General features: G+C 49.7%; 2 protein-coding genes across 6 annotated transcripts; one reads left to right on the top strand and one right to left on the bottom strand.

The window, feature by feature from the left end:
- Positions 1-102: 102 nt before the first annotated feature.
- On the bottom strand, positions 103-16,586 carry LOC136195202 (MAM and LDL-receptor class A domain-containing protein 2-like). 3 transcript variants are annotated; one of them, XM_065984482.1, is made up of 41 exons: positions 16,443-16,586; positions 16,070-16,161; positions 15,946-16,000; positions 15,822-15,885; positions 15,710-15,772; positions 15,555-15,624; positions 15,365-15,504; positions 14,976-14,990; positions 14,498-14,928; positions 14,365-14,449; positions 14,135-14,305; positions 13,722-14,078; positions 13,646-13,666; positions 13,047-13,592; positions 12,694-12,957; positions 12,290-12,640; positions 12,118-12,237; positions 11,903-12,049; positions 11,694-11,842; positions 11,434-11,641; positions 11,257-11,376; positions 11,149-11,199; positions 10,943-11,098; positions 10,753-10,887; positions 10,409-10,692; positions 10,127-10,352; positions 9,818-10,080; positions 9,658-9,745; positions 8,066-9,601; positions 7,895-8,005; positions 6,055-7,842; positions 5,866-5,997; positions 5,649-5,810; positions 5,322-5,590; positions 5,160-5,271; positions 4,588-5,103; positions 859-4,533; positions 732-803; positions 591-678; positions 383-533; positions 103-325 (listed from the first exon to the last, which is right to left on the bottom strand). In XM_065984482.1, exons 7-41 carry the CDS (start codon positions 15,423-15,425, stop codon positions 203-205), a joined length of 12,984 nt encoding a protein of 4,327 aa, XP_065840554.1. In that variant the 5' UTR covers positions 15,426-15,504; positions 15,555-15,624; positions 15,710-15,772; positions 15,822-15,885; positions 15,946-16,000; positions 16,070-16,161; positions 16,443-16,586; the 3' UTR covers positions 103-202. The 3 variants fall into 3 exon arrangements, with proteins under 3 accessions (XP_065840554.1, XP_065840553.1, XP_065840555.1); XM_065984481.1 differs by having other exon boundaries at positions 15,365-15,624; positions 15,946-16,009; XM_065984483.1 differs by lacking the exons at positions 15,822-15,885; positions 15,946-16,000; positions 16,070-16,161; positions 16,443-16,586 and having other exon boundaries at positions 15,365-15,624; positions 15,710-15,797.
- A 121-nt stretch (positions 16,587-16,707) lies between these two features.
- Positions 16,708-19,823, top strand: LOC136195218 (uncharacterized). Of its 3 annotated transcripts, none has more exons than XM_065984520.1 (5): positions 16,708-16,993; positions 17,697-18,020; positions 18,779-19,297; positions 19,350-19,686; positions 19,741-19,823. In XM_065984520.1, the coding sequence occupies exons 1-4, from the start codon at positions 16,939-16,941 to the stop codon at positions 19,505-19,507; spliced, it is 1,056 nt and encodes a 351-aa protein (XP_065840592.1). In that variant the 5' UTR covers positions 16,708-16,938; the 3' UTR covers positions 19,508-19,686; positions 19,741-19,823. The 3 variants fall into 3 exon arrangements, with proteins under 3 accessions (XP_065840592.1, XP_065840594.1, XP_065840593.1); XM_065984522.1 differs by having other exon boundaries at positions 16,709-16,993; positions 17,629-18,020; positions 19,741-19,822; XM_065984521.1 differs by having other exon boundaries at positions 16,710-16,993; positions 17,053-18,020; positions 19,741-19,821.
- Positions 19,824-21,291: the final 1,468 nt, after the last annotated feature.

The raw sequence follows: 21,291 nt of genomic DNA, 5'->3' as shown, positions 1-21,291 counted from the left end.
TTTTACCACCGTTCCAGCAACATTTCTCATACTAAAAAGGGACTTGACGACTCACCTGTTAATTAATTAAGATAGAAGACGATATTCTTACTGGAGCAGGCGCTCGTTAGTGAATTCGATTTTTTCAAAGAAAGGCACAAACTTAACATACTAGTTCTACAATACAAAGACAGGCAGCGGCTGTGTGTGTGCGTAACAAACCTCACTGATCCATTTGCGCATACGGATCCGCGTATAGAGGATTGGCCTGAGCCTCCTTGCCTAGAGTGCCGTGGAACTTGGGCAAGGTCGCTTCACCCGGCGAAAACATATCCGACATGTCAACCTATGAAAATGAAGAAGATTCACATTTTAATTTCTATTTGTCTAAGACGAGACTAACGTCGACGTCGATGTTGTCCATGCCGTCCGTTCCGCCGTCCTCAGCGCCGTACATGTTGTAGACTGGATTACCAATACCCGAAGCGGCTTCGGACAACATTCCGCTTCGAGGTCGGCTCACACCGGAGGCGACGTTCTCCTGAGTCTGATACCTATAAAAACGCCTCAGAGTTACCAACAAAAATATTGCGAGAGAATCGACGACTTACTTCTTCGACGCAATAAGATAGATAATAACAGCGACAACAATGATGCCCACAACGCCTATACTCACTGCAATAGCAGCATACATACCAGCTACATTAATTAAAAAATAAAATAATGATATTATTACTGACTCTAAGAAATACCGTGATGACTGCCACTTGCTGATTCCGTAGGCTTCGACGACGGCGAGCCCCCAAAATCACCTGTAACCGGACCTATAAGAAAGAACATTAGAAAGAAGAAACACAACTGGGGTTTCTATTTTCTTGCCAAGAGTTGGCGACATCGTTTCGTTTGTAACCGGATGACAAACGTCGAGATTATAGCACGGCTTCGTGTCCATAAAATAGGCGTTGCAACCGTCGGAAAACATTAAATCGTCAACGGCAATATCGCTTGATCGAGACGTAATCTGATCGGCACGAACCGACAGTTGAAAATCGCTACTCGAATAAGCGGAGGTGTAAAGATCGACGGTGATATTCTTCCACCTGCTGCCCTGATCTCCACTCGCCGTCCACAGCGTTGGATAGCTGAACGAAAAGACGCTGTCCGGCTCCTTCAAAATTGTCAATCGACCGACGTTGCTTCCACTCATATGATACCAAATTGTCAACGAACAAAGTCCGGGCTTGGGAACACCCTTCATCTTTCGACTCACCAATTTCGCGTTATCAAACGAAAACAGACGCTGATCCGACGCTTCGATGTACATATAATGTCCGGAATAGTTCCCATACGTGTGATCGCTCGACGGTCCCGTCGTCACCGAAGGAGTGATCCCCTTGCCTCGTATCCAATCGAAATTATCGCCCTGCGCGATATTCTTCCAGCAGCACGGCGACAAATCACCAACGCAACTCTCAAAATTACAGTCGCCCACGCCAACGCCCGGCGGATACGTCGGCGGCGGCGGCGGCGTCGGGCCAGGCGGACAGCCGACGAATTTGATGTCGTCGAGAGCGATATCGCCGGTGAAACTCGTCCCAGCGACCGCATCAAAGCGAATCGTATACGGCGTGGAACTGATAAGAGGAACGGTGCCTTGGACCCATCGATTGCCCTGGGCGCGTTGTCTCGTCCAAATCTGCGTCGATTTGCCGCCCGTTTCGAGATAGACGCTCAGAGAACCGATCGTCGCGCCGAACATGTGATACCAGAAGGTGAGCGAGCAGCACGAATCGGACGGATCGAGAAGCGGCAATCGCATTTGAGCTTTGTCGCCCAACGACGACGGAAACGACGTCTCGATATAAACGTACGTTCCCAACGCAGTTCCCTTCGTGTGATCGACGCTCGGACCCGTGTTGAAACTTGGGGTGCCGGCGGAATCGATGAGAAAATCGAGTTCGTTGCCGCTGACGCCTCTCCACTGGCACAGATCCTTGTTCTCGAAATCGCAATCGAGAGTGTGAGACGCTGCCGGCGTCGGACAGGGCGGAGTCGTCGGCGTCGTAGGCGGCGCGGGCGTGCCTAAGAAGTTACTACAGCAAACGACGCCACCAGCAACGTAGCCAGTGATAGAATTGCACCCAGATCCTGCCGCAATTGACGTAAACATTGTCGATTTGGAGAAAACGCTGCTGGTGCAGAGAGAATCGGATTGGCATCCGATACCGCAGCAAACGGGCGAATCGCATGCGCCCAAACCAGAAGTACAGCCGTAGTCTTTGTTTGTATACGAAGCTGGGCACGGTCCCGACGGGCAATAGTTCATAGCCGCCGGATAATTACCGTAGTTCTTATTGCAATCGGCTCCGCTCATTTTCACCGTGAAATCGTCGCTTTTCGCCGTTGAGCCGCACACGTGCCACCCAGAAGCGCACAAATCGCCGGGACTAGTGCACTGCTTATTCATATTGTTTCCGCACGACGGATTTCCCGACGAACGAACCGCACGAAGACTCTGTTGTCCGGCCCACTGACCTCGACACACAGCCGAGTTGATACTCGTGAAAAGACCCTCGCGTCGTCCGTCCGAACATCCGGTCGCCAGAGCGCCATATCCGTACGTTTGGTCCTTCACTGCCGGATCGAACGAGCACAAGTGACAACTGATGTCGTCGAGAGCGACGTCGCCTCCGGCGGCGGCACCGTATTCGACGACAAAATGCACGCGGAATTTCTCCGTAACGCGCAAGTCGACCGTCGCCGGATGCCAACTCGTTCCCTGCGATCCCGTTACGGAGAACGACGTCTTTTTGAGGCCGTATTTCACACCGTACGTATAGAGAGAAAGAGTCATGGACGATTTACCCGCCTTGTCGTACATGTGATAGAAAAACGTGATTTGACACGTGGCCGGATAGACGCTCGTCGTATACGGTCCTTCGAGTACGGTACGATCGTAGGGACGAGCTTTCGAACCGTCGACGAAGATGTAACCGCCGAGAGCGTTCTTGTACGTGTTATCGAAAGAAGGCCCAGTTCCCGGGTTCACCGTAGCGCCGCGTCCCACTTGCCAATCTAGTCCCGAATCGTATTGACTGTTCACGTACGAACACGGTGCCTGGAAGTCGCACGAACACGGGCTCGGCGCAATCGTCGGACAATTCTTCTCGTCGCTTCCGTCGCGACAGTCGTCGGCGCCGTCGCAACGCCATCCAGCCGGCACGCAATTTCCGTTCGAGCACGAGAATTCGCCGGCGAGACACGCCTTCGACGTGGGTCCCGGCGTTGCCGTCGATCCGCTCGCGCATGCCGGCGTTAACGATATATCGTCAATAGCGATATCGCCGAGGAACGACGAACCGCGCACGCCAACGAACGTGATTTTATAGTCGTACGGGATCGATACGACGATCTCGGCGCGCAACCACACGTTGCCATGGTCACCCTCTTCATACCAAACGTCGTAGGCCGTTTTCGCTTGGTTTTGAGCGACCAATCGCACGGTCATATTCGCAACCGTATTTCCCCACATGTGATACCAGAATCTCAATCGGCATTGATTATTCGTCGTCGCTGGATAAACGTTTTTGCTCGAAAACACGGCTGTTTCGCCGGGCGTTCGCGGCGCCGACGTCTCGATATACATGTACCATCCGCTCGCATTTCCAATCGTGTGATCGTAATTGGGTCCCGTTTTGTGAGTGAGCGAAAACCACTGCATTCTCGACCAATCGAAATCGTCCGTTCGAACGTTCTCCCAAGCGCATTGGTCCTTTTCAAAATTGCAATTGCCGACGACGATCGGACAACGTTTCTCGTCGCTGCCGTCGCCGCAATCGTCTTCGTAGTCGCAGCGCAGATTCGACGCGATGCATTCGTAGTTGTCGCACGTGAATTCGTTTCGCAGGCATCGATAGATGGGCAGCGCTTCGCAATTCGAGAAGGCGATGTCGTCGAGAGCCATATCCGACGTCGGCGAGTCGCCCGGCGCCGTGTAGCCGTTTTCGCCGAAGAAAACGAGTTCGAAATTGTTTCGCTTGCCGATCATCACTTCAGCGTAGTACCACTGGTCGCCTTGGTTGTCGTGCTGGCTCCACAGGTTCACGAAACGCGTGCCGAATTTGAGAACGACGCCGAGCATTCCGACCGACGGGCCATCGTCGCCGTACATGTGATACCAGAAAGATATCTTGCAGTTTGGACCCGTACGCGCTATGGGCTTCGATACGAGCCACACGTCAGCTCCGTAGAAGGTGCCGTCGAGCGAGTCGGCGTAGATGTACCAGCCTTTGTCGGTGCCGAGGGTGTGATCGACTGAGGGTCCCGTGTTGTTATTGGGCGTCGGTCCGCGATTGCGCAGCCAGTCGTGCCAGTCGAAATACTGCTCGTTTTGCCAGTTGCAGAAGTCGACTTCGAACGTGCAGTTGCGACTGCACATGACCTCGTCGGAAAAGTCGCCGCAATCGTCGTTGAAGTCGCACACGCTGCCGGAGTTGATGCACGCACCGTTGTTGCATCGGAATAGACCCGGACTGTTCGAACACGACGCAGGTGCTAAAAATCAATAATCAATTAAATTGAAAAATCCATATCCATAAAAAATCTTACTTGTGATTGGAATGGGTCCGCAGGAGATGTCATCCAGAGCGATGTCTCCCTCCGGTCCCCCGTTGTGCACGATGACGAATTTGACCATGAAAATCGCTCCCGCTCGACCGTTGCACGTCTGCAACAGATTGACGCATCCGTAGTTCCACTCGCGTCCCTGACTACCGGCGACGTTCCACAGAAGCGTGTCGGAACCGTCGTCCATGCAGACTGAGTGCACCTCCAGACGACCGACGTGCGTGCCGAACATGTGATACCAGAAGCAGACCTGATCGTTGGCTACGGAACGCTTCATCATAGGGCTAAGAAGCATATCCGTGCCGCCGTTCGGATGATTGGCGCTGACAATGTGAATGTATTGACCGCTGTCGTTTTTGAGCGTGTGATCGACGATGGGGCCAGTCGGGAGACCGGACGAGATGCCGTAGTTATTGATCATGTACGTGCTGCTGCACCAGTCGTGGTACCAGCCGCAGATGCCGGGGGCCTCGAAATCGCAAGCGGCGCAATCAATAGCTAAAACGAGATAAATAAATGACATTCTTTAACTAAAAAATCTCACAGAATTTTACCTTGGGGAGCTGGTTGATTGACGTCGAGCTGAGAACATCCTTCCGAAAACGTGACGTCGTCGATAGCGATGTCGCCAGTGAAACTAGAGCCAGCAACGCCTTCAAATTTAATCTAAAAGCAATATAGATTCGTCTACAACGCGTGCAATGAAATCGACGTACTTGGAACGAGCTTCCCGTTGGGATATAGTCCGATTCTCCACGGAGCCATCCGCTCGGTTGAGCTCCTGATCGGGTGAAGAGCAGAGACACCGCGCCTCTCACTGGAGCGTACCAAACGTTCAGAGTCCCAATCGTCGCGCCTTGCATGTGATAGTAAAAGTGAAGTCGGCACTGCTGATCCCGAACCGGCGACTGGAAAATCCCGCTCATAAGCGCCGCCGTTTCGTTCTCCTGACGGGGGAAAGACGTCTCCGTGTAGAGGTATCGGCCTTGAGAGACGACGAAAATCATTCAAGTGAAAGTCCCAATTTTAAATAATATTATTACCGTTTGCTGTGCTGGTCGTGTGATCGACTGATGGTCCAGTGTTGAATGAAATCGTCGATCCCTTAGCGCCGAACCAGTCGAAATCGTCAGAACCGTCTTGGACGTTGTACCACGGGCAGCTTCCAGTGCAGCCCTCGAAATCGCATCGACCCGGAGTAATAGCTAAAAAGGAGAGGATCTAGAATAATAATCTCTTCAATGATTTCGACTCTCGTACAGCAATAGGCCGGATTTTCGTCTTCGCCGTTCGGACAGTCGGAATTGAAATCGCAAAGTTTGTCAAAGTCGATGCACGATCGAGACGACGTGCACGTGTACTGGTTCTTCGGGCAAGGCGGAAGTCGAATCCCTTCACACAGAAAAAACGCATTTATTGACTTATTGATTTATTGATGTTTTTACTCACTTGGGTCGCAATTCATGATTTTGATGTCATCCAAAGCAATGTCACCCTCCCAGCCAAAAAATCCCGATCCGTGCGTCGCACGGAAAACGATTCGCGACTCGTTCGTAATAAAACCGCCGAGGGTCGTGTTGGCAACGAACCATTGATCTCCTTGATCGCCACTCATCGTCCAGACGACTTTCTCGCTCATACTCGAATCTTTCGGCTGAACGACGACTTGCAGAGTCCCAATCGCCACTCCGTACATGTGATAGGCAAACGAGACGGCGCACGCTTCGCCGGCGACTTGGAAGTAAGGACTATACAAATTGGCAATATCGCCACTAGCGGCGGGAACGCTCGTTTCAATAAAGATATAAAATCCTCTCGACGTTCCGAGCGTGTGATCGACACTCGGTCCCGTATCGAGCGACGGCGTGCCGCCGCTGTCACGCGACCATTCCAGATCATCGTTTTGGTCGTTGGACCACTTGCACAAATCCGTTTCGAAAGTGCACGTTTGATCGGGTAGATACGATCCCGGTACGACGGGATAGGGCGTGGGCGTGGGTCCAGCCGTGGGACAATTCAGTTCGTCGGAACCGTCGGCGCAATCGTATATTCCGTCGCAGAACCAGTCATTGTATATGCATTCGCCCGAATTGCACTTACTCTGAAAGACCCAGCACACGGTCTGATTGAAATCGGGTGGCAAAGCGCCGCCGCATCCGAAAAACGAAATATCGTCAATAGCCGTATTGCCGTTGAAACTGCGTCCACGCGCCGCTTCAAAGTAGATATAATAGGACGTTGAGCTTTGGAGGGGAATCACTGCCTGCTGCCACTCGTGACCCTGATTGCCGGTACGAGACCAGAGCAGCGTCGTCGTGCTTGTCGTGACGTCATAAATGTAAACGCGTAGCCACGTGATATCGGCGCCGTACATGTTATAAGCGAAGCGCATTTCGCATTGAGTATTGAGCGGTGTCGGCGAGAATGTGGGACTTTGATATTGAGCGGTGTCGCCGTTTTGACGAGGTGACGACGTTTCAATGTAGAGAAAATGTCCCGTCGCGTTTTTATAGGTGTTATCGAATACGGGACCGGTGCTCGTCGAAGGCGTCGACGTCGCGACGGTCCAATTAAAGTCGTCGCTGCCGACGACGTTCTTCCAATCGCACGGAATTCCAAAATTGCAATTGCCTTGCTGGGGGGGACACGAGGCCTCGTCCGTTCCGTCGCCGCAATCGTCGGAGAAGTCGCACCGTTGCGATTGCGATATGCAGTGGCCGTCGAAGCACTGGAACTCGTCGGCGCGACACGCCTTAATCGGACGCGAACAGTTCTCGCATCTGACGTCGTCAATTGCAATCGTAGGCGTGACGGAGGAGCCCCTTGAATAGGTGGCTTCAAAGGATAGCGTGAATTGCGTCGCTATGCCGCCGACGCGCACGCACACTCTCTGCCATGCTCCCGACGCCGTGGTACCGACAAAACGCCAAAGGCGTTCGGCGGTCGGCTTCCGGCCGCGCACCACGAGTTCCAACGTGGCTCCCGTTCCGGATTGAGCGAAAACGTAGTAGGCGAAACAGAGCTCGCATCTACTGCCGGTCTGACGGAATTTGATTGTCATCAGCGAGCCGGTGCCGCGCAAAGAGCGGCTGATGATGTTGAGAAACATGTACTGGCCGGACGAGTTTCCGTACGTGGCGTCGCCCGAGGGACGAGCGCGACCGGAAGCGCGAATCCACGACGAAGTGCCAACGCCGCTCGACCAACCGCACAATCCCGTTTCGTAGTTACACGTGCCTAAAATAAATAATCAATAATTCAATAAAAATAAGTGTTATAGGAACCTTACAGCAATTTGACTCGTCGCTGCCCAAGGGGCAGTCGTTGACAAAGTTGCACACCTGTTCCTGCTTAACGCACTGGTTTCCATTGGCGCAGAGAAATTCGCCAGCGGGACAAGCTAAGAGAATAAATAAAAATAATCACGTGGCAATTAGACATATATATATATAAGACGTACCACACGCTCGACATAAGATGTCATCGAGAGCGATATCACCAGTAAAACTGGATCCGCGAACGGCTTCGAATTCGATTCTGTACTTATTTGCGCCTTTCAAATAGAGGCTCGGTTTAATATTGTCCACGTGCCACAGATTTCCTTGATTTCCGGACTTGCTCCAGGCTTTGGTCGCCGACTTGCCGAGCGGTCGAACATAAACGTTCAAGTCCCCGATAGAATTTCCGTACATGTGATAAGCAAAGTCGAGCTGGCAACTCCGTTTGGGGTCATACGTAAGAAGATCGCTATCGAGAACGGCGCGATCGCCGGCCAACGCCGGCGACGCCGTTTCGAAATAGATGTACGATCCGGACGCATTTCCGTACGTGTGATCGACGCCGGGACCCGTGTTGAAACTCGGCGTTCCGCCTTGATCGAGCACCCACGGCCAATTGGACGTGACGTTGTCGTGCCAGTTGCAGAATCCCGTTTCGAACGTGCAGTCCATACAGTAGGCGGGCGGCGGCGGCGGAGTCGGAGCAATGCCGCCGCATCCCGAACTAAAACTAATGTCGTCAATCGCGATATCACCGTAGAAAACCGGCGACTGAAAGTCTCCCGTTCGACCTCGCCATCTGATTTTATAGTTAACATTGGCGATGTACTTGGAGAGATCGTCACTTCGACAGTACCAACGATTGCCTTGATCACCATGCTGCTCCCAAAGCTTCGTCGGCCCGTCGGGTCCCATGAACCAGACGGACAACTCGCCGACCGATTGACCGTACATGTGATAGCAATAGCGAACGGAGCAGGTGAGAAGATTACCGGGCGGATGAGGCGGCGGAGCGAGAAGAGAACTGAACAGATCGGCGTAATCGTTCGCGATGCGCGGACTCGACGTTTCGATGTAGAGATAGTGACCGATTTTCGTGCCGGTCGTGTGATCGAATTGGGGTCCCGTGTTCACCGACGACGTCGAGCCGCTATTGATCAACCAGTCGAAGTCGTCGTTTCGGGCTTGGCTGTAGCCGAGACAGAAGCCGTTTTCCCAGTCGCATCGTGCCGGATAGCCGGCGCAGAGAGCGGGATCTTCGTCCGAGCCGTCGAGACAGTCTTTATCGTAGTTGCACAGATTCTCGATGGCAACGCATTCGAGCGATATCGTGCACGGTACTTGATCTTTGGGACATTGTCGACTGGATCCCTTTTGACGAGGATTGCAGTTGAGATATTCAACGTCGTCGATGGCGATGTTGCCGAGAGCGCCGCCGGCGTGTCGCACGTTGATCGTCACTTCGAAGTTGGATCGAGAGCCGATGTAGCTGACCGATTCGTACCACGAATCGCCGCGATTGGAGTCGTACGAGACGAGGGTCTGCGGGTTCGATCCTGTCACGCCAATGGAGAGCGTGCCGACGTTCACTCCGTGCATGTTGTAGAAGACACGAATTTGACAAAGAGGACCGGAGACACCGTACGTCTTGCTCGATAGAGTCGCAAGAGTGCCGGCCTGCGTCGAGCCGTCAGTCGCCGGATAATAAAGACAATATCCTTTTACGAAATAAATATATTAATTCGCTAAATTTTTTCTAATGTGATTGACTTACCGGTTCCGTCACAGCCAGGTGAAAAGCGAATGTTATCTACCGCTATGACGCCCGTAAAAGAACTGCCGCGTTCGGCTTCAATAACAAACTAAATGCATGAGAAGAAACAGTCCCTAGGAAAATTAAAGCGTGATTCCCTCTCATGATCTCATGATCTCACAACGAAAGCGCCAGAGGTTTGCCTGGCATACACTGCTACGTTCTTCCATTGGTTGCCTTGGTCTCCCGACAGACTCCATCGCAGCGTCATGACGCCGCTCGCCAAATCCTTTGTGAAAACTCGCAGCGTGCCAGTCGTCGCTCCGAACATGTGGATGCAGAACATCATACTGCAAATGCCGTGTTCGCTCATTGTTCCGGAAATCATACGCGCTTTGTCGCCTTGCGAACGAGGAAAGCTCGTCTCGATAAAAGCATAATAGCCTGAAAAGAGAAAACTAAGAACATAAAAATCATTGATTAGTTTCACCTTGATTCGTTCCAGTATCGCAGTCAACCGATGGACCCGTATTGAATGACGGCGTTCCGCCCGAATCGCGCGTCCACTGGAAATCACCGGTAGGATCAGGACTAAAGAAACCAAATTCATTTTCAAAATCAGTCGACGGTATTCGACCCGGAGCTAAAGAACCGATGCAGTCGGCTGAAAAGCGTATTTCATCGACCGCTAGGTCACTCGTAGCTTCAATAAGAAACTATAGAGAATAGTCACAAGAAACATATCGCGACATTCTCTCTCTTAAGATAATACCACAAAAGAACCCGACGAATGGTTGGCATGAATTGTTTTGGTTTTCCACGAGTTGCCTTGGTCTCCCGACCGACTCAAAAGCGGTGCCATGCGACGCTTCTTGCCAGGAAAACCGCTTTGCGGTACTTTTGCAAACTTAGCTCGAGACGTGCCGAACGCCGAAGGAAACATGCAAACATCGACACTGCAACGGCCGTTGTCCGTCATCGTGTTCGACATAAGACTCGTGCTGCCGTTTTGGGGACGACGAGCTCTCGACTCAGTATAAGAAGCGTAATAGCCTGAAAAGAGAAAAATAGATATATTAAAAGACGTTAGAATTATTTTATCCTTATTCTTTCCTGTATGGCAGTCAACCGAAGACGTGCTACCCGAAACGCGCTTCCAGTGAGAAACACCGGAAGGATAAGGCGCGAAGAAACCAAAATCACTCTCAAAGTCAGTAAGCGGTATTGAACCCGACGGTATTGGACTTGGGGCTAAAAAAACAGCGCATAGAAGCCTTAAAAACGCCGTTGTTTCTTTTCATACAACCTATTCCCGTTGTGTGATCGGCCGTTGGTCCGGTCTGCTGGAATTGACCGGAACTTTTGTCGCCGGCGCCGACTTTCCAGTCGGTATTCGGATTCGACGTTTCGTTGACGTTCATCCATCCCGGGCAGATGCCGCCTTCAAACGTGCACTTTCCGACTGAAAGGAATAATAAAGTCAAGAGAAACAAAGGGCGATTTAAAACGCACCGGGAAAAGTTCCAGGAACCGTCGGTGGCGCTGCCGTCACAGGCGGTTTCGCTAAGAAAGAAAATCACTATTCATTAAAAGAGAATTTCCGCGTGGATGGGAACGCACCGGTAGCGCAGTTGGCTTCGTCGCTGCCGTCCCCGCAATCGTCGTCGTTGTCGCACACCCAGCTGTTGTAGATGCAGTGATTATTTCTGCATTGAAACTGAGCGGCAGTGCAGAGACCCCCTAAGAGAAAACAGTACTAAAAGCCTCAGAAAAACAAGTGGGATAACTCAAACTCACTCGGATGGCATCCCGGCGTGAAGACGATGTTGTCCAGCGCTATATCGCCGAACCATCCGGACATGTGATAGACAGAAAAGATGATGTTGTAGCTGACCGATATTTTGGTGAGCTTAATTTTCGCGAATTTCCACAATTGGCCCTGATCGCCGCTCAAAGAGAAGAGAGGACGATCCGAATAGCCGCCATCAACAAACGTTTGAGACACCTAAAAATTTTCGTGCAGAGAAGTGCGCTAGTAAAAAAAGGTCGACTCTTACGTTGAGGTTGCCAATATTAGATCCGTACATGTGATACCAAAAACCGACGAAACAACTGTTAGTATTATTACTGTCACCGAAAATAGTCGGAGTCATAATCCTAGAATAGCCAGATGGTAAGCCAGATGCTTCGAGATAAATGTAGTAGCCTAGTATATAAACAGACAAACGCGTTTCGTTTTGCCATCAAAATGATTGATCTTTGTCACCTGATCTGTTGAATGACTGATCGTGATTGGGACCTGTTCCAAACGACGGCGTAGAACGAGACGTTCGCGTGAAATTCTCATTGTTCGCCGGATCTTGAACCAATCCGCAGAAGCCGTTTTCAAAGTCACACGATCCTTGAACGGGTCCTATAAGACAAAACAAATTGCCTCGTAGTAAAGTTTTAAAAAGAAAGGTTAGAAGAAGAAGAGCTCACCGCACGAAATTTCGTCGCTTACGTCATTGCAATCAGGTCGACCGTCGCAGAAATTGATGTACGGAATGCAGTTACCGTCGTCGCATTGAAATTCGTTGCTCTGACACTGAGGTATATTGGCTGCGTTGAGAAAAGACTCGTTTTCTATAGCCAAAAGCGCGCAAGGACTTACAGGCTTGGCAATTACTGAACGCGATGTCGTCCAATGCTATGTCGCCCGTATAAGTGACGCCGCCCGACGTGACGGAGCTGAAGCCGCGGAGCATCACTTCGACTCCCTTCGCAAGACCAATCGATACAGTAGCCTGTACCCACGCATTTCCCTGATTTCCGGCTAGCTGCCAAAGGACGCGTTGTCCGCTCGACGACTTGAGAACGACTTGAAGCGTGCCGATCGACGCTCCGTACATGTGATACCAGAAGGAGATCAAACATTGCGCGCCCGTTTGAGAGAATTGCGGCGACAAGAGTTCGGCGTAGTCACCCGGACGAGATCCGCTCGTTTCCAAATAAAGATAATAGCCTTATTTAAACAAATCAGTTATAAATAAAATTTCGCATGTAGATAATATTCACCTGAGCTGTTTCCTGTCGTGTGATCGCTGGACGGGCCCGTGTTAAACGACGGCGTGCGGCCCTGTCGTCGCGTCCACTGCTCCGTGTCGGTCGTTCCGTTTCGCCACGTGCAGAATCCCGACTCGAATGTGCAACTCTCCGGGCAATTGGCCTCGTCGTCGGCCGAGAAACAGTTTCGACGTCCGTTACATCGGACGTTCGTCAAACAGTTAAAACCGCCGCCGAAGAAGAAGGGACAGGGAAACTGGTCGTCACGGCAAGGATCTAAAAACAAGAATTAAATAATTAATTAATTAATTAGAGGCGTGGATTCGTCTTATTATGCATAATTACTCTATTTCTCTTAGTCTTACTGGCTGGCTTAGGTGAAAATATGATGCTGTCAATGGCGATGTCGCCCAAATCGCTTCCGTCGACAAAAGCCGTAATGTGAATTCGGAAAATGATCATGCCCCCGCCGCAACTCTTTCCGCCAATAGCCGCCGCCAAATCAATAGTCATCACATTCCATCCCTGCCCCTGATCGCCTTGATACGTCTGCAGTGGCACGACCGGCTGCGGAACGAGACCCACAGTGTCGTCGTACAACATCATCTCGTAGCCGACAGTGAGATTAACGATGTCTTTTCCGTACATATTATACGCTATTGTCAGTTGAGCGTTCTTCGATTCGTTGTACTTGATCCACGGGCCCATCATGATTGCCGCGCCCGTCTGACCGGAGCTCGTTACGAGAGCGTAGCGACCCGTTCCGCCGTAACCGCCGTCGGGTCCCGTGTCGGGAGTCACCGATTGTCCGTGCTTCGTCACCCAGAAGACGTCCGGAGATATGGGTTGCTTCCAATCGCAGAAAGTGCCGGTTGAGCCAACGCCAAATGTGCAATTGGTAGCCATAACGGCTATATAAAGAAAATCAAAAAACCCAATGCGCTTAAACTTAAGAAAGTCTTACGGATTGGCTGCGGTAAAGGCTCTACAAACAAAGAAATTTAATAAAATATTAATTATTATTTAGAAGCCTAAGTTACTTGGACATTTGCAGTTATTCAGTTTGATGTCGTCGATGGCGGTATCTCCCGTGAAACTCGTTCCCCGAACGCCGACAAAAACGATGCGATAGAGCGACGTCGCGTTGAGACATACGAAGTCGTTTATCCATTGATTGCCTTGGTTTCCCGTCTTCAACCAGACTACAGCGCGAGGTCCCTGCTGGCCCATTTTCTCGATCTCAACTCGAAGCGTGCCAGTCGTGGCGCCGTACATGTGATACCAGAACGACATCGTGCAGCTGCAGTCGTTTCCACTTCCCTGAATCCACTTCGAAAAGAGATGCGCCTCGTCGCCGTTTGCTCGCGGAAAACTCGTCTCAATGTAAGCGTACTGACCTAAAATAGAGAAACCGAATCAAGATAATTTTATCATAAAGATTTCTTCCCCTTACCGGATCCCGTAGTGTGATCCCGAGTCGGACCCGTCGGACCCGTCAAAAAGCTCGGCGTCGTGCCTCGTCGTAGAGTCCAGTCGAAATCGTCCACAGTATCATTGTTGCTAAACATGCCCCAGCCAGAATCAAAATCGGTGCTGGTTTCAATGCAAGGATACGACGGACCAGCTGCAAGATAAACGAAAAAAAACGTTTCGAAATCCGTCGTCGTTGGTTCTTCGCCTTACCGCAGCCGCAGCCAGGCGACGGCTCGATACCATCAACCGCAATATCGCCGGTAAAATTTGTCCCCCTTACAGCAGTAAAAGACATCTAACAAAAAATTTAAAAAGCGTCTTTTCCCACGAAAATGATCCTCACCGTCCAATTGCCTGTAATCTGCGTCCGATCGAAACTGATGCTCCCGCAATTCCACTGATTTCCCTTGTTCCCGGTCTCCGAAAAGAGAATGTATTCTTTCTTCGTCACGACGTCGGTCACCGAAACGTTGAGCGTTCTCGTCGTCGCGCCGTACATGTGATAGCCGAATTGGATCATGCACGTTTTCGACGGCATAAGCGGCGGAAACGAAGTCGAATCGATTCGCGCCACGTCGCCGTTGCTACGCGGAAACGACGTCTCGATGTAAACGTACCAGCCGGCCGCCGTGCCCGGATCGTAGTCCCTGCTCGGTCCCGTGCTCGACGACGGCGTGCCGCGAGAATCGCGCGTCCAATCGAAGTCGTCCGATCGGCTTTGGGAGAATAGACCCCAACCCGTTTCGAAGTCCTGCTTCAGACTGGCGCACGTCGCTACGAAGAGGAAATTGTTCTGCGGAATAAAGACTAGGTGTTCTTACGTTGCTGCGCTTGACCTACGATGAAAACAAAAAAAAGAGAATGAGAATGAATTACGCCCCACACGTATATATCGACACGTGATCGCGTGCCAATGAGAAGCGCTCATTAGAGTGGGAAGAATAGCCTTTGAATTCGCGCTTCGTCTGGCTTGGCGATCGCGTGCCATTACATAAACCAATTTACACTACGACTAATGCTCGTGGGATTTTGCCTCAGGCCGCTGGCCCGCCCTCGTCCTATAACTAGCGTATCCCACACTCGCCGCGGTATTGTAACATATACAAAACATAGAAAAACGCCCCATTTCTTCCCCATCACCTCAGGTAACGAGGTAGTAGAAGTCAGACAGGTCAATTTTGCTACAATAAAACTGGCGCTGATTTCTTACTGTTGGCCAAAATGAGGGCGAAGAGAGTGGCGAAGGTTCTCCAACGGAAAGAAGATGCCATCTCCTCTGGCGTTTATTTCCTTCGATCGATTTGACGATTCCAAGACGCGAGAAAGACAGCCTTACTCGATGACGCTTAGCTGAGTAAAGAGGTGATCACTCTGCCTGGTGCCAAATGCCAACGCCTCACGCGTATCACATTTGAGGACGAAGCTTCCATTGGGCGATAAACACGTGAGAGCGTGATCCGTCCAGACTGCCTTTAGGCGTTTGGGGACCGGACAAGATGGCAATTATTATAATGATCGGAGGAGATGATCCGAGGCTAACTCTTTCGTTCCCTACCTCCTTGACATTTTCCATCGTTCGCCTTCTCTTTCCCACGGCTTCCTTCGAAAGGAAACGTCTCTATAGAGACATGCCAAGTGCGTCTACATAACATATATAGAGATAGTACCTGTTTGATCAAAGGCAGAGTTCAAAAATCCACTGAAGCAGCAGCTTGGAATAGAGAGAGAGAGCTACACATTTCTTATTCGATTCCGTGATAAAATAGAATCAAATATTATCGCGTTACGCACCACTCTTTAGGTCGATTTCTCTCCGTGGCCACTTCATTCCTGACAAAAGTGACGTCTAAAAATGCTTCGTTAAAAATGAAAAATAAAAAATAAAAATTAATCGAATTAAATTAAAGTGGCTCACGCGTAGGACAGAGATCGTGTAGGATGACTAAAAAGCTGCGTTGATTATCTTCACCATTAAAAGAAATAGCAATTACGACAGCAAATAGGAACCTAAAACGAGAAAGTGGGTGAGGCCCCTTTTGAGGGCTCGGTACAGGCCGGGCCACTAGACTTTTGCTCTTGGCGGCCGATGAGAGCATTGCTCGTGCCTAAATGGTCTAACCCAGATGAAACACATCCCTAAGCTTTCTCTCAGTCGCAGGAGAGAAGCATTCGACTGAAGACGGAGGAGAGACGAGCGTCGAAAGAGCAAAGGCTAAATTCGCTCTTTCGCGATGGGGAACGAATAAGACGCGTCGATCGCACTGTCGCAGTGTCAGCTGTAGCTGTACCTTTAAACTGATCGATCGATTCGCCTCTTCCAGCCTTTCCTTCGGTTTCGCGAGGCGAAAAACTGCTCGTGAGACCCATTAGGAGGCCTCACTTTCTATCGAGTTGTGTCATGAGCAATTTCGACCCACAAACAGCAAATGAAAGCTCGCTCGGAGAGCCGGACGAGCTCGATTCGGCTAGAAAATCCGCGAAAGCTGAATCAGCTGATGTCAAGTGACGTCTTGTCTACATCCGGGTGACTGTTGACAAAAAAGCAAAGCAAATCTTTTAGGAGTAATTATTTCGCCGTTCACTTTTGCGGCAGTGAAATGGTGAACTTTTGCTGGACAATCGAACCTTTTTGAAAGAGTGAGGCTCCCTAAGGGGTCTCACTACTGTTTTTTGTGTTGCCAAAGGAGAAGGAAAAGCCAGCCGGCGCGAGTTGATAGTTGCGTTTGAAGATACGGCTAAGACCTACAGGAGGACGGCGCAGTCGACGCATTTCAGCGCTTCTCCATGGCGCAGGGACGAATTTGTCCGTCGCTCTATCGAGGCTCGTCTCTCCTCCATCGTAAGTCGCATCCTTTTCTCCGTCAAGCTAAAGCAGGCTTAGAGGTGTGCATCGCTTAGGCTCAAATTATACGTGCGTACGATATTCGCAGCAGCCGCTGCGAGCAATTGTTTCATGGCCCGGGTGATTCTGAACCCTCAAAGGGGGCCTCGCCCACGGTTTGTCCGGGTGACATATTTTAATAAAAGACGCATCTGATAGTGCAATTATTATACGTTGTTTGTTTCGGATCTACGCAAAAGGATCAATTATTGTGGTGACCTGAGACAAAGTTTTAAAAAATCATAAATTAAACAAAGCGAGGTTTCTTTGGGGAACGCAGCCAAAAGTATACTTGATCGATCGATCGAATGATCATTGGAAGCCTCACTGTCAAGCAGTGTGCACGCAAACTAAAACCCGTTGAGTTTGTCGTTTCTGCCCGAACACAACTACTAGTCTACACGCAGACTACACATAGCTAAATGCACTTCCGTGTGGCAACCCCCACACACGTGGTCACCCGACGGTCCGTCGCGTAAACAAAACTAATTACCGTACTCCACCCAGATCAAGAGCGTTCTCCTTTACAAACCCTCTGCATTTACGCAAGCGCAATAACTCTGAGGGATATTTAGATCTTGAATTTGGTGCAGGAAGTTGCCTCTTCTCGTCATCCTATTGTTCAAAATGGGTTATCTCACAGCCACGTTCTTTGCTTCAGTTCTCATCATGCCGGCTCTACTCTGTTCGGGCGATAAGGTCGACGTCTACGTCCTCATGGGACAGTCCAACATGCTGGGTGAGGGGAAAATTGGCCCGGACAACGTCAACGGCTCACTCGGATATGCCGTCAAGACCGAGCACAAGTACCCTTATCTGTGGAACCATTCGTCGAATACGTGGGCTGTTCGCGAGGACGTCCGCTACGTTGAAGTCATTGGCAGTGGCAACTCGTCGTTCGAACACTCAAATCTAGCGCACAACGAGTTTATGACAGTCACCGGGAAGACCATTGGTCCCGAACTTGGCATTGGAAACTATGTCGGTACGTTGGGCGAATACTTTACTCATACGATACTCATACGATACTCATATGATGCTCATATGAAGTTTGATGCGTGGGAGGATCGAGGGCACCGGCCGGCGTGCCAATCCTACCCCGTTGGCCTGGGCAAAGGGTTATTAAATTAGTGCATTAGGCCTAAATCGACCAAACTAACTAGATATCCCATGACCGTGGTATGTCATCGTAAATAATTCAATTGCCCAAGGCGAGGCATAGCCTTGTATGCCAGGCCCTTTTCCTTCTATACTCCGTGGAGAGAAAGGAGCCTCGTTTTGTAAGTAGAAACGAATTCGACTTTGCGTAGACGCTACTTCTTTCACACCCACAATCGAGTCTATCACAAAATGAGCTCGAGTGGGACATAGCCCTTTCTCTCCACGGAGTAAAAGGGCCAGAAATCCAAGGTTAGAGGCTTTCAATGACATCATAGAACATGACTACTGTTCAACAAGTTATTTATTACATGGGCGTGACTCTCGACAAATGATGGAGAGAACAGGCTACTCGAATGTTAGATATACGACGTTTATGATATTGGTCGAGATTCACGTGCCATACAATAAGATGGAGTCATGCTCCCAAGGTTTGATTAGTTAATCACCTTAGACGAATCCGAGGGTAATTGAGGGTAATTAGAACTTTGGATTGGGATGAAACCAATATCGTGCTGGTCACCATACAATAGCTACTAGTTGTGTACATAGATGTTGTCTCTTACCTTGGTTCTGTCTTTGAAGGCAACGCCACAAAAAATCGAGTGATGATCCTTAAGGCCTGCATAGGCAATAGAGCTTTGGGCTGGGATCTGCTCCCGCCTGGAAGCCCTGGCTGGGAATACAAAGACAAGAAAAACGTCACCTGGGAATATGCTGGGTACCATCAGTCGCCTGCGAAATGGCAAAAGGGCACAACTCCAAAGCCTATTGGCTGGATGGCGGGCGAGCAATACGACGGAGACACCAACCGTACTGAATATATCCTCTCCAATCTCACATATTTTTTCCCCGGGGCAACAAGCTACGATATCGCTGGTTTCTTCTGGTGGCAAGGTGATCGAGATAGTCGCGATATAGGTCTCGCAACGAGATACGAAATCAACCTCGTCAAGTTGATCAAGACTCTGCGCGCTCAGTTCAAGGCACCGAATGCTAAATTCGTCACTGCGTCACTCGGTCAGACCGTTAATGGCTCTACCGACGGTGGAGGCGTGATCCTCGACGCTATGCTCAACGTTGCCAATCCGGCTAAGTATCCAGGTAAGCCGGTTTCAACTTTCAAAGTTTGTTACCTTTGATTTTCCTCTTTTAGAATTTAAAGGTAACGTTGCTGCCGTGTACACCCACCCGTTGTCAATGGGAGGAAGCTCGGGGGCCCACTACAACGGCAATGCTGAGACGTACATGAACGTCGGTCAAGCCATGGGTGAGGCCATGGTGGAACTCATGAAAGCCGATAATGCTATGTAGAAACAAGTTCATCAAAAGCGCAGGACTTCTTGGCATGTTTCTTACGTTTGCTTGGTTATTCGTGAATTGTTTGTCTCGCTGGCTGAAACAAATGTGACACGTACGAAACATCGGAGGGCCTCGATTTTTCGTAGAGTAGAGAAATGACTTCAAAGCACATTCGATACTCGCCGAAGATCGTACGCGTCCTGCAGAACAATTCAGTGAAAATGGTTAACTTTTCTCTTTTACAGTTACCCGGTTAAAGACAAAAGTGCCTATGGAGTCCGAGATATTCCGATTAGGACGAGAAAAGAGTATCTGGACGACTGGTCGCCAACCACAAAATCTATACGACATAAACTTCCTCACTTATTTGCCAAAAGAGAGGAAATGACTTATATAATCTGTAGTGACTGAAAGCTATAACATGTTAGAAAGCCTCGTTTGCTTAGCGAGAGGCAATAGCCATATATGAGTCTCTCCTTTGAAATGATTACCCTTATCCGTTTCACTGCTGCCTTCTTTATCTGACCCAAACAATGAGAGAACATTCAATAATGAGGCTCAGCTTCCTCTAGCATTGCAAAGCAGCTGCTTTAGCGGCAGCCAGCATATAAGTAACTATTTCGGAAGTATACCGTAAACATCCTTCGTTGTCAGACTCACGTGCATGGTTATGAAAGTATGGCGGAAATCAGTTGTTACGTCTAAGCCTTTATAACCTACGTTGAGACTACTGGGCTGGCATTCAAGCAAAAGGAGAAGACATGCGTTCTCTTCTGGTGCTAGTTTTTTTGCTCTTAGCTCAGTGCTGCAGTGCCAACATTTATTACGATGGTAAAAAGGAAACGACAGCCATACTCCCAAAAACTTCATTCCTGTAGATAATGATCGCTCGTGCGAAGATGTCTATACGGCCGTGCAGCGAATGAACAGAGTAAAGGAGGTCGTGGTGGGCGCAGCTCCTCAGTGCATCCGCAGTCGCATAAATTTGCCATACGGCTACGTTCATACAGTCGTCCTGTTCAAGGGATATGCTGACCACGTTCCGGGCGGCGTCAGATACGTAAACATGCGAAATCCTGATCGTACGAGATACATTCGAACGATCCACGAGGGAAGAAGCAATGCCACTCCAAGGGACATTGAGAGATTTATTTCTCAGTATGGAAATGGTTACCAGTCGTTTGGCAATGGAGCGAGAAATTGCCAGGATTTCTCCACAAGGCTTGTTCAGTACCTGATAACAAATCATCGCTGCTGAGTTCAGCAATGATATACTGATTCCGTTTTGTCCATTGCAATGTCTTTGATTGATCTCGTTTGTTTTTGTATTGTTCGTTCTGTCACAGATGCTAATATCAAGTCTTCTATGCAATTAATAGTTGTCCCTCACGCAGGATGTAGAGTAGCCTCATACAAAGATTAATTAGGGTTTCAATAACTCGCGCATCCAATACCGCTTTGGTAGCGTTCAATAATTTACAAAACTAGTAGGTATAAGAACGATGCTGCATCGCAACAATTGAGTCAAAAGTTAAACGGTTACACGGATAAATAAATACTAGAAAAAAAGGAATGGAAGTCGAGTAACCTATGACTCATAAATAAATAATCGAAACATAGGAAACGGAAGTCGAGTAACCTATAACTCATAGCTAAAGAAATATGTGAAAATAAAAGGATGTTTTAGTAGTTCGAGAAAGATCGAAAAGAGACTAATCACAGTAGTAGCTGATGAAATTGCAATTATGAAAGGAATGGACATGCCCCGTAAATAGCTCCAAAGCTCAGTCCACTCA

This window comes from Oscarella lobularis, chromosome 14, assembly GCF_947507565.1.
Source record: "Oscarella lobularis chromosome 14, ooOscLobu1.1, whole genome shotgun sequence".
NCBI lineage: Eukaryota > Metazoa > Porifera > Homoscleromorpha > Homosclerophorida > Oscarellidae > Oscarella > Oscarella lobularis.
The sequence above is the reverse complement of the archived record's forward strand: the minus strand, read 5'-3'. Positions and strand labels throughout refer to the sequence as shown.